The 14,942-nt window shown below is 41.9% G+C and overlaps 1 protein-coding gene across 1 annotated transcript in view; it reads left to right on the plus strand.

Annotated features, from left to right (window-relative positions):
• Nucleotides 1-3,632: 3,632 nt before the first annotated feature.
• Nucleotides 3,633-14,942, plus strand: part of Acer3 (alkaline ceramidase 3) — a 92,578-nt gene continuing 81,268 nt past the window's right edge. Inside the window, exon 1 of the mRNA XM_059270837.1 lies at nucleotides 3,633-3,805. Coding sequence (XP_059126820.1) covers nucleotides 3,703-3,805 — 103 coding nt within the window. The 5' untranslated portion in view covers nucleotides 3,633-3,702. The remainder of the gene's footprint in view (nucleotides 3,806-14,942) is intronic.

Here is a 14,942-nt window from a genome sequence, read left to right on the forward strand (position 1 = left end):
CTGAGCTAATGGCCAAGCAGTTTAAATAATGTAAGAGTTTGTGTGTTTATTTTATAAGTGGGCTCTGGGACTGGCGGGACTTGGTGGCGGGAGCTGGAGAGAAATTCTCCAGCAACAGTCCTGTGTAGAGATTATCTCCCAGGGTGGCACATTTGCGGCTCAGGAGCTGATCTGGGAACCTCTGTTCCTCTGTTCTCTTCTTTTTCTCACAAATCAGCGAGCCCTGGAGGTCTGTCCTGGAATGCTGGTGCAAGAATTGCCCAGGACTGTGTTGCAACTTAACATGACCGGGCCAGCCTTTGTCAAGATCATTGCCACAGTCCCTCGGCTTGCCGGATTCTTCTCTCCTCCCCATCTTGCCCCACTATAGCCTGGAAACCTATTCTGCCTAGCCTACAGATTTGGACATTTTATTCTCTTTTCCCCCTCCCGCTTCTGTTCTTGCTAGGTTATGCAGCAAGGGTCTCCTTACAGTACCTTAGGCCAGAGCTTTCAGCCCTCAGACCAACAGTTGTTCTTGCCCTGCCCCCACCTCCGCACACAAGCACACCACGCGAAATGCCTCATTCTGCTCGCCTTTCTCTTGCCCTTTCAAGCCCTTGCAGGCTGTTTTCTTGCCCAGAAATGTCTCTCCACACATTCTCTTACAGACTGCCCAACTCACAGCAGCCAGATTTATCTTCTGCTTTTTCCAGCAGCTGGGAACGGCCAGAGCCCAACTCCCTGTCTTGTTCCTCTGTCTTAATCCTTCCTTCAAGTTCCTTACAAGTCCTGTTGGTTTCTGTGTGCTAATAACGTGGAAAATGTGCCCCTTCCTCATCAGCAGTGCTGTTCATCAGTTCAAGAACTTCAGGTCTTGCCCGGTTGATGTGCCCTCTCTTTGGTAAATGTATCCCATCAATGTTATCTGCCTTCCCTTTGGCAAATGTACCCACATCAATGTTATCTGCCTTCCCTTCATCAAATATATCCACACCAATCTCTTGCTTAAAACCCTTTGGGCTCCAAACGGAATTGTCCTTGCAGGTCTGCCAAGTCTCCATACAAGGTGGAGCGTGAAACCCAACACAGTGCTGGCCCTTAGAGGGCCCACAGTCCTCTCGTCTGCTCAGATCATAGCCCCTTCCTCTGAGCTCCTAGATCGGCTACGCATAGGAGATCCAAATATGACCCTCACGCTAGAATGCCTAGGTTCCAGCCTCAGGTCAGATGCGTGTTATCTGTGTGTACCCTACGGAGAAATTTCTAATTCGCCAGGTCAGTTTCACCATATGGATCAAGGAAGTATTTGATAATACAAGCAGTACTTGACTTGTGGGACTGCTACATTTCAAAACTATCTAGGAGCAGAGTACATGTTTGTAAGCATTAGGTGCTATGCTTGTTACAGTTATTTGGACCCATGGGGTATGTATATTTGTTTTGTCTTCTTCAATTGTCTACAAAACTATTTGACACATGTTTATTAAGCGTTTACTGCAAAATGAATTTGCTAGCTCACTTGGTCAGGGTGTCTTGCCACATTTCATTTTGGCAGTTAAATTAGTATCAGGTTAAAAACCAGGAGCTTTGCTATTCTCCTCTGTGTCCCCAACCTTGAGCTCAAGTCCTGGTTTCTAGTAGAGGTTCAATTCATTTTTGCCAGTTCCCACGTAACATGATCTTGTGTGAGTGTATGTGCTGGTATGTGTGCATAAATATGTGTATGCAGGCCAAAGATAAACTTCAGGTGTCATTCATATTTCATATGGAGAAAAAAATAGACTATGGAATGTCTTTCTTCTTTTCTTTCTTTCTTTCTTTTTTGGTTTTTTGAGACAGGGTTTCTCTGTGTATCCCTGGCTGTCCTGGAACTAGCTCTATAGACCAGGCTGCCCTCAAACTCACAGATCTGCCTGCCTCTACCTCTCGAGTGCTGGGATTAAAGGCGTTCACCACCACCACCTGGCTTAACTAATACTTTTTTAAAAAGCAAATACAAGATGTACCTTGACTTACAGTGGATTACCTCTGATAAACCTATTTGAGTGGCATCCCATTGTGACTAATGATGTGCATCTCTCCTTTTTCTTTTTCCTTTTGGTCATGGCTTATCTGACTCCCTTAGAAAATAGCAATGGTATAATCCTTGATCTGTGCTCTTTGTTTCATATAGTGTGGCCAGGTAGAACCGTGCAGGCTGGATCACAAAGTATAGAAAGCAAGGTCTCCATTCAAGCGGCATGACTGTAGGATAAGAATGAAGGATAACGGGGCTCTTGGGTGTGAGAGTTAGGGAGGTCTTCAGGGAGCTGGGTTTTAAAGGAACAGTGGGGAGCTGGCCTAATTCAGGAGCAAAGGAAGGACTATGGGAGCTGAGCACCATCTATCTTCATAACCTGGAGAGAGTTGCTGGAACTGAGCACAAAAAGCAACAAGATATGTCTATTATTTTTAAATTTTTCCTTATTATTATGATTATTTGTGTGTGTGTGTGTGTGTGTGTGTGTGTGTGTGTGTGTGTTGCCTGTAAGGAGGTCAGAGGACAACTTTATGAAGTCAGTTTTCTCCTTGCATTTTTACAAAGTTCCTGAGATAAGACTCAGGCTGCCGGCTTCACATGCAGAATGTCTTTAGTCAAATCCACTGAGGTGTCTTCCAGTCCTGATGTTGGAAGCAGCGGGAGGTTAGTGGTTGACAAGGGAGTAAGTCTCACTTAAGAAGGCAGAAAATGTTATTCATAGACACCCAAAGGGAAGTCACAAACTTTTATTTTTATCTATCTATCTAATTAATTAATTAATTAATCTATTTGTTTGTTTATTTATCTATTTGTTTATTTACTTACTTATTTACTTTTTATTTATTTATTATTTATTTATTATTTATCTATTTGTTTGTTTGTTTATTTATTTGTTTATTTATTTATTTATTTATTTTCGAGACAGGGTTTCTCCGTGTAGTTTTGGTGCCTGTCCTGGATCTCGCTCTCTAGACCAGGCTGCCCTCGAACTCACGGAGATCCGCCTGGTTCTGCCTCCCGAGTGCGTGTGCCTCCACCGCCAGGCCAGTGTATATTTTTAAAGGATGCCAACATCTATTTTTTAGTCTGTCCATTCTGAGTTGTTGCCCCCTTTCTTTTGTCTCCACAGGACACTCAGAGTGACTTCCCGGGAATCGCCAGAGCTGGCTAGGTGTGCTCTTTTTAGTCTCCTCCTTTGAGGCCTGCGGCCAGAGTTAGATGCTGAGGTGCCTCATTGTGCAAGTTTAATCTAGTCCTGGGCTTGCCCAAGAAAGGTTTCATCTCACACTCGCCCCAGTGAAACCAGACCGCCCACACACTAATAGAGGCTTGGTCCCATCCAGACCGAAAAGAGGGTGCTAGACGCCTCCAACCTTGCGCCACGGGCGTGTAAAGATCGGCCGGGCTCCCCGCTTTCCCAGCTCCTCCCGCTGATCACTACTCCCCGGGGCCCAGGGACAACCGGGTCACCCCCGAAACACCAGGCTAGGTCCTGTGCGCCTGCCCTGGACGCGGTGGGCGGGGCTGTGCAGAAGGGAGAGGCGGTCCGGAGGCGCGGTGGGCGGGGCCTGTCGCGGGGCAGGTTCAGTGACGCCTCTGGCCCCGCCCCCGCCCTTCTGGTTCAGGGGGAGGGCGCGGGAGAGCGCGCTTTGCCTGAGCCGGCCCGGGAGCGGCCGCGTAGAGTGTGGGGCGGCGGCGCGATGGCTCCGGCTGGGGACCGCGAAGGCTACTGGGGCCCCACGACCTCCACCTTGGACTGGTGTGAGGAGAACTATGCGGTGACCCTGTTCATCGCTGAGTTCTGTGAGTGGGGCCTGAGGCCGGGAGCGAGGGCGCGCGCGGAGGGGCGACGCGGCGTGTGGAGAACGCGGAGGGCGAACCTGGCCGCGAGCGGAGGCTCCAGGCCGGGCCCGGGAGCGGCAGCCGGGCGTGCGTGGCCGGGGGAAGCCGGGGAGCCGGCGAGGCCGCCCGTTGTGCCGGGGCTGGCTTCAGGGGGCCTTCAGGTCGGGGACGGAAGGGACGTGGGAGCCGCGCCTGGACCTCCGAGGAGAGAGTGAGGCGCGCGGCTGGGAACGGGAGTTCCTACCTGAGCCGCTGCGGCCGGGCCGGGCGCTGCCCGTCTTGAGGTCGGGGCTGAGGAGGTCTCTGTCACGCGGGCCCTGGGACGCCAGCCCGACTGCTGCTACCCGCCTCAGCTAGCCAGCCGGGCACGAAGGGGACGCTTACTGGCTTCATCCTCCCCCCCGTCTGGGAAACTCTTCGGGGCCCTTCCCTTCCTCTCTCCGTTCTCCTTAGACCTCGCTCACCTCCAGGGAACAGTTACCGTTTCTCATAGCCGAAGCCCCCCGCCCACCCCACCCCCACTGTCACCCCTACCCCGGGGTCTGCAAGTGCCAGCGATCGCTGTTCATCTTGCACCAGAAGTGGAAAGCCTGAGCACCTAGTCACTACCTTCCTGCTCCAGCCACTCTCCCAAGAGCACCAGAGACTAAGTCTCCTTGCTCCCCTCTACGTCTAGCTTATCAGACGTGCTGGGGGCTTAATGGTCATCTGAGGACACTTCTTTCCATGAATGCACCTTCTGAATCCGCGATTGGCTGCTGTTCTGTGTCTCTGTCAGTCTCTGTCTCTGTCTGTCTCTCTGTCTCTGTCTGTCTCTGTCTATCTCTGTCTCTCTGTCTCTCTGTCTCTGTCTCTCTGTCTCTCTCTGTCTCTCTCTCGTGTGTGTGTGTGTGTGTGTGTGTGTGTGTGTGTGTGTGTGTGTGTGTGTGAGAGAGAGAGAGAGAGAGAGAGAGAGAGAGAGAGAGAGAGAGAGAGAGAGAGATTCCTAGATGATTATTCCTACCAGGTTAGAAAGTAATCTGCCACTTCCAGTTTGGCCAGCTTTTGAGAGCACAGTGTTTTATCATTCTTTTTGTTTGTTTCTTTGTTTCTGGCAAGAAGCAGAGAATAAATAGTCTTTGGTTGCTACTGCCTTCTTTTGAATGGACCCACTTTACTAGGCCGTGAGGCAAAACTCTTCTTAGCTAACATTCCCATTCTTGAGTCCTTCTCCAGGGCGAGTTTCATGCCAGATAAACCGGCAGAAAGTCTTGCAGTTTTGAGGATGCTAGTCCCATGCCCTTGAGACCATGATTTAGATTGAGCATCACTTTTTCTGAACTACTAGTTTAAATGAATAGTTTTTATACAGTAAAGGAGAAAACAGACAAAGTAATCATTTATAGGGTAATTACTTGGCAACCCAAACATTGGCCAAGGAAGCACTTTGCCAGTTCGTTTTTAGATAGTTTTGGCAAGAATATCAGAGGCTCATGACCACCAGGGAGACTTACAATCATGTTCTCTGAACTAGAAGTGTGTAGCTTTTTATTTTTCCCCTCTTAGGAGTCTTTAGATATTGGATGGGCTTGAAGTTCACTCACTTTCTCTAGAATGTAGAACCAAGTGCAGTGGGTGGAAGAAAATAACTGTAAGGGGAAAGATTTTTGCTTCAACACGAGGAAAAACCTTCTAACCAGTGATTCTGTCTTGGAACAAGTTGGCATGGGGGTAAAGGGAGCAAGAGCTTTTTGTCACTCAAAGTACTAAAACAGGCATTGCTCACATAAGTCGTTTATTTGAAGAGGAACTGTAAAGGTACTAGCCTTATTCAGTTTTATTAATCTCCATAGGGAATCAAGACTTTCAGTTCAGACACTAAGGTTTTAGATTAGAATCAAAAGAGAAAACTGGCAGTTGAGTCATGTGAACTGTGAGAGAGGAAGATACTAGTATTTTGGCAAATAGCTCTGAGAAATGGGAAATGGCTTTACTTCTTCATGTCCTCAGAAGAGGAAACTGAGTAGACTGAAGGAAGCTTTTGACATAGCAATCAGAAGGGTTGCGTGAAGAGGGTAAATGAATGTGTTGGCAACTCTTTGTGTACGTACTTTGGGAGAAAAATGACCTGAAAGAGGTTGAGTCACATTGTCTGACCGTATAACATAGTGGTGGATATCTACCATAATTTAAAGTGTGAGGATTTGGCCTTTGAATAATACACAGATTTAAAAAACTGAGTGTGTTGGCACATGTCTATAATTCCAGCACGTGGGAGGTGGGAGCAGGAATTCAAGTCCAGACTCTTCTACATGAAACGCTTTCTCAAAAACAAAACAACAAAAACAAAAACAAAATAAACAAGAGAGCAAAAGATAATTAATACATATATACTCCTGAAGAGTGTAGCTCTATAATATTTACATTAGTGAGTTTTAATGGTAGTATTATCAAGGATAATAATATTTATTATCTAAGTACTCACTGTGTACCATAATTTGCTAAACCTTTGATACATTTTACCTCTTGAGTTTTACAATAATTCTCTAAAGGTGTTATTATGCTCATTTCACAGATTAAGAACTTGAAATGTTCATTTATTTTTAATTTTTGTTTAGTTTTGTTTTGTGAAAGGGTTTCTGTAGCTCAGACACTCCAGATGTTCAATGTGTATGTAGGCCAGGCTGACCTCAAACTCTTTGTACTCTTCTTGTCTTAGCATCCCAAGTGCTAGGATCGCAGGAGTGAGCCAAAATCCCTGGAAAGAGCATGTATTTCTTGTATTTTTGGTTGTGAGCCTAGCCTTTAATGGCTGAGCCATGTCTCCAATCCAAGATATAATTTATCCCAAGTGGCACTGAGTTGTACTGAAAGAGTATTCAGGTTGAGGTTGTATTCTAAATCTATTATGCACTTTTGCTTCTCCATCATTGCTTTTATTACACTTACTGTTTTGCCCTTGCATTCAAGGGGGAAGAACAGATATGAAGTCCTATATTATCACAAAAGACAAACTGAAATGACCGTTCAAGTTATTCAGCCATCTTTCAGCATTACAGTGTGTATTTTGGATAATAATTGAGTTTGGGGAACCACAGATGTGGCAGTGATAACGTTCAGTCCTGAAAAAAGCTGTCTTCTTTTTTAATAAATTTGTATATCTATCTATCTATCTATCTATCTGGCAATCTCTTTTTTGTTTTGTTTTGTTTTTCGAGACAGGGTTTCTCTGCATAGCTTTGCGCCTTTCCTGAAACTCACTTTGTAAACCAGGCTGGCCTTGAACTCACAAAGATCCGCTTGGCTCTGCCTCCCGAGTGCTGGGATTAAAGGTGTGCGACACCACCGCCCAGCTTTTTTTTTTTTTTTTTTTTTTTTAAGATAGGGTTTCTCTGTGTAGCCTTGGCTGTCTTGGAACTCACTCTGTAGATTAGGCTGGCCTTGAACTCAGGGATCTCCCTGACTCTGCCTCCCAAGTGCTGGGATCAAAGGCATTCACAGCCATTGCCCAGCTAAAAGCTATCAGTCCCTGTTGATTCAAACTTCTTTTTATTTGAAAAGATTAGAAGGACCGGGGAAAGGAAGAGAGTCTCTTTAGGTAAGAAATAATAAGCCCCTTGCTGTGCTAAAAGTTATGGGGATAAGTGGTTCCTATTTTGTATGGAACTGTACAAATAACAATACAAGATAAAACTGGCTAATAATATTTTGTTTGTTTATGTGGCAGAAGGGATGTATACATGCTACATTGTATGGAAGTCAGAGGATGACTTGCAGAAGTCAGTTCTTTCCTTCTACCATATGGGTTCCAGGGACCAAACTCAATTCATCAGGCCTGGTGGCCCCAAAGCAGTCTTATAATTTATAGTAGAAACGTTATAGTTGTTTTATAAACTTTAAAAGGTGTTGTCAGGGCTGGGAAGATGGCTTGCTTACCTAGTGCATACTGCCAGCCTTGTGACCTGAGTTCAGTTCCCTAAATCTACAAGGTAGGAGAGAATTGACTCCCACAAATAGTCTTCTGACCTTTCCACATGCTCCCCTGCTTGCCACCACATACACAAGTGTTTTATTTCTTTGTCAAATAACTTATTATCAAGTGTAGCTTAAACAGTGCTTGCCTTCTCATCACATAAATTGGAATGAATGTATTTCCTATGCATTGACAAATCCTTTCTGAGTTTGGACAATCTTTTAGCATTTTATTCTTTGCGCTTTCCTTATTGTGAAATATTTCCAAGAGTTCCTTTAATTAGAATTGACTTAGTTTTGTTTGTTGTTGGCCACTATCATTCTTTTGGGTTATCTTCAGTTTTTTTTTTTTTTCACCACAACTGTTGTGTTCATTATGTTGATAAGTTTGCCTTAACTAAGTTCCTCAGGCAGTACATTTTTAGCCTCTTAAATGATAGCAGCATCAACATTTCTGTAATGCGTCTTTTTCTGTCCCGCTAGCCAGTGGGACACGGAGACTTTTTATTAATTATGAAAGCTCAGCCTATAGCTTAGGCTTGTTCTTAACTAGCTGTTTTAACTTAAATTAACCCATTTCTATTCATCTGCATTCTGTCACATACTGCCTATCCTGCTTCCTCCGTGTCTCCTCGCATCTCTCTTCTGTGCCTAGATTCCTCCTCCTACTTCCTCTCTCTGCCTAGAAGTCCTGCCTAGCTATTGGCTGTTGAGCTTTTTTTTTTTTTTTTTTTTTAAACACCAGTCAGAGTAATACACCTTCACACAGTGTACAAATATCCCATAACACATTTCCATGGTTTCCTGTTTCTCTTACAACTCTGTTTACATTCGTTTGGAATTTCCATTGTTGGCCAGTTCCCTCTTTTTTTTTTTTTTTTTGTTTTTGTTTTTGTTTTTTCCAGACAGGGTTTCTCTGTGTAGTTTTGGTGCCTGTCCTGGATCTCACTCTGTGGACCAGGCTGGCCTCAAACTCACAGAGATCCGCCTGGCTCTGCCTCCTGAGTGCTAGGATTAAAGGCGTGCGCCACTACCGCCTGCCTAGCCAGTTCCCTCTTAATATTCATTTTTGTAAGATGTCACCAGAAGAAAAAGATGTAACTCAATCATATGCTTTGCTGTCTGTACATGGACTGAATAGCAGCTATTTAATGACTTTGAAAGTAACCAGCTTTGAAAGAATTGCCTTAGTTGGTCACTAAAAATATTATTTATGTAATTACATGTGGGTTGAAGATCTAGCAGTGAAGTTTGTAGTGTATTTATTTGGATTAGTATTGTTTAACTAAATTCTGGCAAACTAAAATATATACATATTGGAGCTCTGCTGAGTGAAGATTGCCTCTATTAATAATCCTCAGAGCATTCCTGTTAAGTAGATGATGCTACCCCATTTTAAAAAAGAGAAACTTGGTCTGAAAGAAGCTACCTACTCAATGGCATATAGCTATGCCACTAATAGTGGCAGAAATAGTATTCAAACTTAGGTATGACAACTTTCTTTCATGGTACACAGATTACAGAAAGTGACATTTCAAGTCCTAGTAGTTTAATGGAAGAAATTAGTGCCTAAAGGAAGAGGAGAGTTCTAAGCTTTTATTATCGCCTTAGAGAAGAAATTACTCAGTTAAAAATTATTTAAGGAGCTGGGTGTGGTAGCTCATGCTTACAATTCCAGGACTTGGGAGGTAGAGACAGGTGAGTCAGAAATTCAAGGCTGTTCTTGGCTACAGAGTTAGTTTGACTCTACCCTAGGCATTAAGAGACCCTGCCTTTAAATTTTTTTCAGGATATTTCATTTATTCAGTAAATACCCTAGGCATTAAGAGACCCTGCCTTTAAATTTTTTTCAGGATATTTCATTTATTCAGTAAATATTTATTGAGCTATTTTGTCAGTTATAAAACTGTAAAGTTGTAAAACTTTGTCAGACTGTAAAACTCTTATGTATAGGCAGCCTCTCTGTCCATGATAGTTGGAAAGGCCAGTAGGATATAAATAGGCACACTCCTCCTCCTTTCTCACTCACACCCCAGATTAGAGATTGAACCTAGGGCTGCATGTGTGCTAAAGCTATATCTTTGTATCATTAACTATACCTATATGTCTGCATATCTCTTCTCTCTCTCTCTCTCTCTCTCTCTCTCTCTCTCTCTCTCTCTCTCTCTCTCTCTCTCTCTCTCTGTACATACATACCACTGAGCTAACCTCAACTCTGTTTATTTTAAGACAGAATCTCATTAATTTGTCCAAGGTAGCCTTGAAGTCACTATGTGTAGTTCAGACAGGCCTTGAACTTACTGCCTCAGCCTTCAGAATAGCTGTGATTGCTATCAAAAAGCTAAAGAATATTTGAAAATTCTTAGTTATGACCTTCACCAGTTAGAGGAGGTAACATGATTAGCCACACCTTCAGTGATGGAAAGTGTGAACAGCACTCATAGTATGACCATCTAACCATCTACCTTTTATTTGGAGTTGGAATGAGCTAAGTATTGTTTCCCCTCATGGATTTGTTGCCACTCTTCAATCCTATCTATAGGACCCAGGCAGAAGGAAGTAGGCAGCCCTCAGTGCCCTCAGTCTTTATGGCTTTATTATAAGATTCACTTAGAATTTTATCTGTAGCTCAGGATAAAAGGCTTTAACCAGTTGTCTTTCATACATATGTCACTAGGGGTATCTGGTTTCTTACTTTTGCTTCCTTTCTTTTTCTTTCCTTTTCTCAGGCTCCTTCCATTTTTCTTGAAATAAGTGAGTACACATTAGGAGTCTTTTAGTCTTGGGTCTCTGTAGGCTGGCAGAGGTGACATTCCTGTTATCTTAAGGAAGATAGTTCTTTTGTTAAATTTTTTTATTACATTTATATTTTATTTATTTATATAGTGTGTATGTGTGCATATGCTTGTGGCCATCAGAGGACACCTTTTGAGAGTCAGTTCGTTTTCTACCATCTGGTTCGTGAGGATTGAACTTGGGTCCTCAGACTTGATGGCAGGTGCCTTTACCCACTGAGCCATTTCACTTGTCCCAAGAGAACTCTTTTCCTAAGGAAAAGCAGACAGGCAGAACTGCATCCAACTCACAGTGCAAAAGCACCATAAGTCAGCTGAAGAAGGAAGAACAAATGAAAGATCAAATTCAGTGTACAAAAAGATTTAAGTTTAATATATCCAACTCAGAGACTGCAAGTAAATGGTTTTGGTTGTTGTGGTGGATATATTTATGGGTACATTAGAGCAGAATGATATGATACTTAATAAAAACCTGAAACAGATTTATAAAGACTTGTAGGTTACCTAATATTTGACACTGCAACACACCAATACTGCCCTGTCATCTACAAAGTTCATTCTTGAGAAACACACAGTTGAGCTAAAAAGATATATAGCAAAACCAAAAAACCCTCAATTTTTCAGTAAGTTTACAATTTTGTGTTGGGGTACAGACATGTTTAGAACTCAACAAAATGACAGAGCCAGAAAGAGACAGCAAGAGCAGTTACGGTAACATGAAAATCCTAGGCATTTTACTATGGAAAAAGCAACAGGATAATAGAAAGGCCAGTATACTAAAGTCTGGAACTTTGCTCCACTGCAGGCTTGTGACTTTGGGTAAATCATTTATTCTCTGTATCATTTTACTTTGTATAAAATGCCCCTTTTGAACTCAGGATCTCAGGCATATGAGATTATATCCTTTTTTGTTTTTGTTTTTGTTTTTCGAGACAGGGTTTCTCTTTGTAGCCCTCGATGTCCTGGAACTCACTTTGTAGACCAGGCTGGCCTTGAACTCACAGAGATCTGCCTGCCTTTGCCTCCTGAGTGTTGGGATTAAAGGTGTGTGCCACCACCGCACTTTGTATCTTAATTGTTTTATCTTGTTTATTTTTATTTTTTGTGTATGGGTGCTTTGCCTGCATGTATGTCTGTGCACCACTTGCATGCTTAATATGCAAAAGAGGACATTGATCCTCTGCAACTAGAGGATCTTACATGTATAAGCCTCTTTTGGGAGCTGGGAGTTGAACTTGTGTCCTCTGGAAGAGCAACCAATACTCTTAACAACTGAGCCATCTCTCCAGCCTCCCAACTTAATGTTTTTTTAGGTGAAAATTTCAAATATACAACAAACTTGGAAGAATACTGCAATGGATGTTCATTTACCCACTGCCTACGCTCCTACTTTAACATTTTTTTTGTACCTGTTTTATCACCTATCTATTCATTTACTGATTCTTCTCTCTGCCTATCATTTTATTTTTTTGACAAAGTACACTTCCCCTAAAAACTTCCACATTTGTTTCATTATATAAAACTCAATTGTTATGTGTTTTCCTTTTGGTGTAAAGTCTTCATTCAGTGGAATGCACAAACATTAAAGTTATATTCGCTGAAAAATAAATATACCTGTATAACAGAACCCTTATTTAGATATTTAGCTTAATGTAGCTTTGTGGTACAGTGAATGCTTAGCATACCTGAAGCCCTAGAAGCCTTATATTCTCTCCAGCAAGTCAGGGAGGCGGGAGAGAAAGATAGGGAGCTTTTCTATGAACCTCATGCCCCTTCTGGGTTAATAGTCACCTCCTCCTTCCTGTCCAGTGCAACCATTGTTCAGATTTTTTTCCTCCTCCCATAAAGTAGATTTGCCTGTTCTGGAACTGCATTTAAGTGGAATGAATCATCTGGTATTTACTGTTTGATGTAAGGTTTCTTTTGCTCAGCAGAATGTTTTTGAGATTCATCTGTGTTGCTATGTAGTGGTAGTTTACTATAAATGAAACACCTGCTGAGGTGGCTATCTGACTATTTTTGGATTTTGATGATTATCAATAGAACTGCTATGCACATTCTTGAACAAGTCTTTTTGTGGATATATGCATTTTTGTTATTTTCTATTTGTTTGTTTGTTTATTATTTTGTCATGGTCTTGCTATGTAGCCCTGGCTGACTTGCTGTTTAGTCCTCACTGACCTTGAAATTGTGGCAGTCTTTCTGCCTTAGCCTCTTAAGTGCTGAGTTATAGGCTTGTGTCACTACACCTGCTTAGAAGATCCATCTTTTTATTTTTTGTAGGTAAACTCCTACAGTTGGAATATTTGAAACATAGAGTAAATATATGTTTTGTTGCATTAGAAACTACTAGGTGCCAGGTGGTGGTGGTGGTGGTGGTGGTGGTGGTGGTGGTGGTGGTGGTGATGGTGGCACACGCCTTTTAATCCCAGCACTCGGGAGGCAGAGCCAGGCGGATCTCTGTGAGTTTGAGGCCAGCCTGGGCTACCAAGTGAGTTCCAGGAAAGGCACAAAGCTACACAGAGAAACCCTGTCTCGAAAAAAAAAAAAAAAAAAAAAAAAAAAAAATTTAGGATTTTTCTCCATTTTTACAGTGATAGTTTTTTGAGACAAGGTCTGGCTATGTAGCACAGACTAGCCTTGAACTTTTTATATAGCCCACACTGGCCCTCCTGACTACTGAGAATAAAGCCATGTGCTACCATGCCTGACTTACACATACAGCATCAGGTCCACATTCTTGTCAGTATTTTGCTTTAGTTATTTTCATTTTAACCATTCTGGTGAATATATACTCACATGTCATGATATCTAGTTTATTTATTCTTAGGTAGTCAGTCTTTTTCTATTCCCCCTCCCCCTGTGCACACTACTCTTTTCAAGCCTGGCTCTTCACATATGCATTATACGCCCATGCCCCTTTCATTGTTCATATTGTTCTATGAGAGATAATAAATTGTCTTTTGAAATTTTGAAGTTTGAATTGGTTTTTCAGCAATAGGTAACTGAAAACAGTGTTTGAGGTTGAGTTTTGGCAATTTTGATTTCCTATTATATAAGCTTGGTATGCTAAATTATACCATACTTTAAGTCTTAGAAGACAAGACTTAAATAAGAACTAAGTTTAGTACTTTTGAAATCTGTTTTATCTTCCTAGAATTTTATAAGCATCCTTTTATTGATCCCTCTAATGTATGCATAATAATCAAAAGAGATATTTCACCCAGTGAAAGTGTAGCTCAAAATTGAAATAATTTGTGTGTGGAACTGGGAATAATTGTTGGCTCATCCTAGATGTGCACTCTTAGCTCTTAGATATGTTCTCTAATTTCTTACAACAGACTGCTTTTAACAGTAATGACTGGGTAGAGTTAGAAGAGCAAAACAGAACTCTGTACATAGTAAAATTTTCTTATTAGCTTTGGCTGTATACACATTGTTAAGCTTGATCTATTGACCCTTTACCTCTATGACATGTCATCTATTTTCTCTAGTAATAACTAAATCCTGAAGTCTGCTTTCTTTGATGCTAGTGTAATCACCCAGATTTTGTATAGTTCATGTTGGTATGGCTCTTCTTTCCTATCTTTTTATTGAAAGCTTGGCCTTAGCTTAGACTCATTCCCAACTAGCTCTTATAACTTAAATTAACCTTCTATTAATTTACGTTCTGCCACATGACTTTTTAACCTTTCCTCCATTCTGTATGTCCGACTCCCTCCATGTCTCACTGGTGTCTCCAGCATGCCTAGATTCATCCCGATTTCTCTCTCTTTCTAGAAGTCCTGTCTATCCTCTCCTGCCTATCTATTGGCCATTCATCTCTTTATTAAATTGATCAGGTGCCTCAGGCAGGTGAGGCAAAAACATAGATACACATCTTCATGCAGTGTAAACAAATATCCTGCAACAGGCCATACCTATTCAAACCACCACAGTCATTTTAACAATTTCTCCCTATTTTTTATTTTTAGTTTTTGATGTGACTTCTTACTTTATAGCTTGAACTCAGAATTCTCTTGTCTCAGCCTCTTGTGTACTGTGATTATAAGCATGAGCCACCACACCTGGTTTACATCTCTGCCTTTTCATTGGCATATGTTTATAAGTAATATAATTATTTGTATGGTTTGGTTATCTTTTTTTTACTGTCTTGCATGTGTTCTTTGCTTTTTTTTATTCTTTTCTTGTCTTTTTTTTATTAATTTAGCTATATGTTTATACATCTGGTATGTTAGCTGTTCTGGTAGCTTCACTGATTGATATCTCTCTTTTTTATTCCTTTAGAGGTTGCTCTCACAGGCAGTATTCAGCCTTTTGACATTATTACAAGATGTGGCATCTAAAAAGTT

Source organism: Peromyscus eremicus, chromosome 1 (assembly GCF_949786415.1).
Source record: "Peromyscus eremicus chromosome 1, PerEre_H2_v1, whole genome shotgun sequence".
Taxonomy (NCBI): Eukaryota; Metazoa; Chordata; class Mammalia; order Rodentia; family Cricetidae; genus Peromyscus; species Peromyscus eremicus.